Source organism: Cyprinodon variegatus, unplaced genomic scaffold, assembly GCF_000732505.1.
Source record: "Cyprinodon variegatus isolate N-32 unplaced genomic scaffold, C_variegatus-1.0 Scaffold1709, whole genome shotgun sequence".
Taxonomy (NCBI): Eukaryota; Metazoa; Chordata; class Actinopteri; order Cyprinodontiformes; family Cyprinodontidae; genus Cyprinodon; species Cyprinodon variegatus.
Window position 1 is genome coordinate 81,800 of NW_015152162.1, and position 2,427 is coordinate 84,226.

The 2,427-nt window shown below is 46.8% G+C and overlaps 1 protein-coding gene across 1 annotated transcript in view; it reads right to left on the minus strand.

Moving 5' to 3' along the window:
* lamb2 (laminin subunit beta 2) overlaps window positions 1-470 on the minus strand; it is a 45,736-nt gene extending 45,266 nt beyond the window's left edge. The window contains exons 1-2 of the mRNA XM_015404362.1: window positions 262-470; window positions 37-172 (exon numbers count right to left, since the gene is read on the minus strand). Of these exons, the coding sequence (XP_015259848.1) occupies window positions 37-172; window positions 262-303 (178 nt within the window). The 5' untranslated portion in view covers window positions 304-470. The remainder of the gene's footprint in view (window positions 1-36; window positions 173-261) is intronic.
* Between the last annotated feature and the right edge of the window lie 1,957 nt (window positions 471-2,427).

Sequence of the window (2,427 nt, forward strand, 5' to 3'; positions counted from 1 at the left end):
GAACACCATCAGGTAAAGGAGAAGTTAACCACTGACCGTTCTCAGACTGCCACCAGGACTCTTTGCGGTGTGGCTTGAATGTAGTGATGACGTTTTCTATCCGGTGATTAATGGTGTTGTAGACGGGGTCATATGGCCGTCTGGAGTCACACTCAAAACATTTCTTCTCATCCTGTGGCAGGACAGAATCACATCAAATGACGTGGCACGAAGAGAACCAGTTCAGCCAAACAAAGATGTAGGAAACCTCCCAAACCTCACCTGCAGGTGACTGACTATGCAGTACGGCTCCTTCCTTCTCATGCCACATGTAGACGAGGCCTTCAGGTTTTTTTCCCTTCCCACCAACAAGTCTCCGGTGGCTGGATAACAGCTGCCGTAGGCACAGCCGTGGGCTTGGTCCGGTTCCTGGCCCACTGCCGCAGCCAGGCCTGCAGGGACAAAGCAGGAGACGGATTACAGCGAGCAGGAGGAAACAGCAGAGGCATCGCTGACTAACGGAGCAGCTGTCCATTCATTCATTCAGCTGCTTAATAAAGTAAACCTAATTAGTGCTCTTCACTGCTGGGAAAGTTCTTATCTCTTCCTCAGGATAAGATAAGAAACCTCAGGATAAGAAGAGCAGCTGCAGGAGATCCAGTGGATGAGTTGACCTCATCCTGCCTGCATAAACTGACCAACACTACCTGTTCACGGCCCAGAATCACAAAGTAATAAAATCTACAAAGAATCATCACGGATTCTAAAATTAGTAGAGATCAGGGTTTAGGCAGAGGGGAAGGACAGCATAGCATGGCCTTCATGCATCCTTCATTCACTGATATTTTTACAAATGAGATGAAAACAGAGGCCGGCCATTTCTGCTATGGGTCGCAGTGCCAGTGTGGATGGGAGTCCTGCAGGAGCCATGGTGTGACTGCATGGTCTGGCTATGTGTGGGAGTTAAAATAAACCTTCATGACAACCAGCAGCAGCCGCCACACATTCCACTGGATATATGACTGAATGCACCCTCTGGGTGGGGGGAGGGGGGCATGTTCCTGCTGTCAGTCTACAGCTTTTCCACAGCAGGTGTTCCTCTTCTTCATTCAGACAGAGAACAACATGCAGGCTGACGCTCCGCTCATCGCAGCAACATATCTGAACTCAACGATTAGAGAAAACGGATTTCAAAACCATCGACTTTATATACAGAATCAGAACCTGATCATTGGCCAAACTGATTCATTCAAGAAGGATCCAGACTTCACTGCCTCTAGAAATACAGTCAATCAAGATACGAAAAGCCCAAGAAACACATTTTGCTAGCTGATATGAGAACATTTCAACATTTTAAAGCAGGACTGGATGACGGAGGTCTGAGGTTCTGGTCCAGTATGGTGGTGGTGGACTGGGTGACGGAGGTCTGAGGCTCTGGTCCAGTATGGTGGTGGTGGACTGGGTGACGGAGGTCTGAGGTTCTGGTCCAGGATGGTGGTGGTGGACTGGGTGACGGAGGTCTGAGGTTCTGGTCCAGTATGGTGGTGGTGGGCAGTGGGCACCATGTTGGTGAGCCCCCCTTAAACAGGGCTAACCTGATTAGCTCAGGCTAACACAGCTGCTGAAGTTTGTAGAAGTAAAACAACATTTAGATTTGTCAGCAGCAAACAAACCTGTCTGGAGAGAGAGAGGTGAGATTTAACATCCAGGTGAGACATTCCTGAGAGACGGAGCAGAGGGACAACATTTGGCAGAAGGAGCCTCACAGGAAGGAAAGCCTTCAGTCTGACGACAAGACAAAGAAAAACGACAGGAGGAGGTTTGGAGGATCACCTGACCTAGAGCCAGAAAAGGTTCAGAGATCCGATTCAGGGCGGGAACTAACCATTATACAGCAAACCAATTAATCTGTCAATTATTTCACCAAAAGTTCCTGAAAGAAGACTTATTAGAAAATGAAACCAGTTGAGAGTTAAACTTTTCCACATAAGAAGTTCTGGATAGAGCAGAAAGACAGATGAAATAGTTTGCTTTATCTGAAATGAAAAATGTTTCAGCAGTTTTTCATAATTCTTCTATAGTGGGTGGATCTGTCAGCTTTAGCGTGTTTTAGAGTCTCTATACTGCAGTTAACGATTAATCCATTTCTAAACTAAACGACCATTATGTTTAACTAACCGATTAATCTGATCAATAGTTTCAGCTCTAGGATTGAACAGCAAGCAGAGAAACTGTCGGCTCCTCCAGGCTCACTGGTTCTTCTCTCTGCCTCTCTGCTCTGCCTGTTTCTCTCTTCCTCTAATAAGCTCTGGATCTCCCAGGCTCTTTACCTTCCTCACCTCCAGCAGCCCCTAAAAACAGAAAGTGAAGTTTTCCACTGTGATGTGGGAATCAGGCTTCAGCAGAAAACGTAGCAATGATCCAATGGGAACATTTATTGAGCGTTTA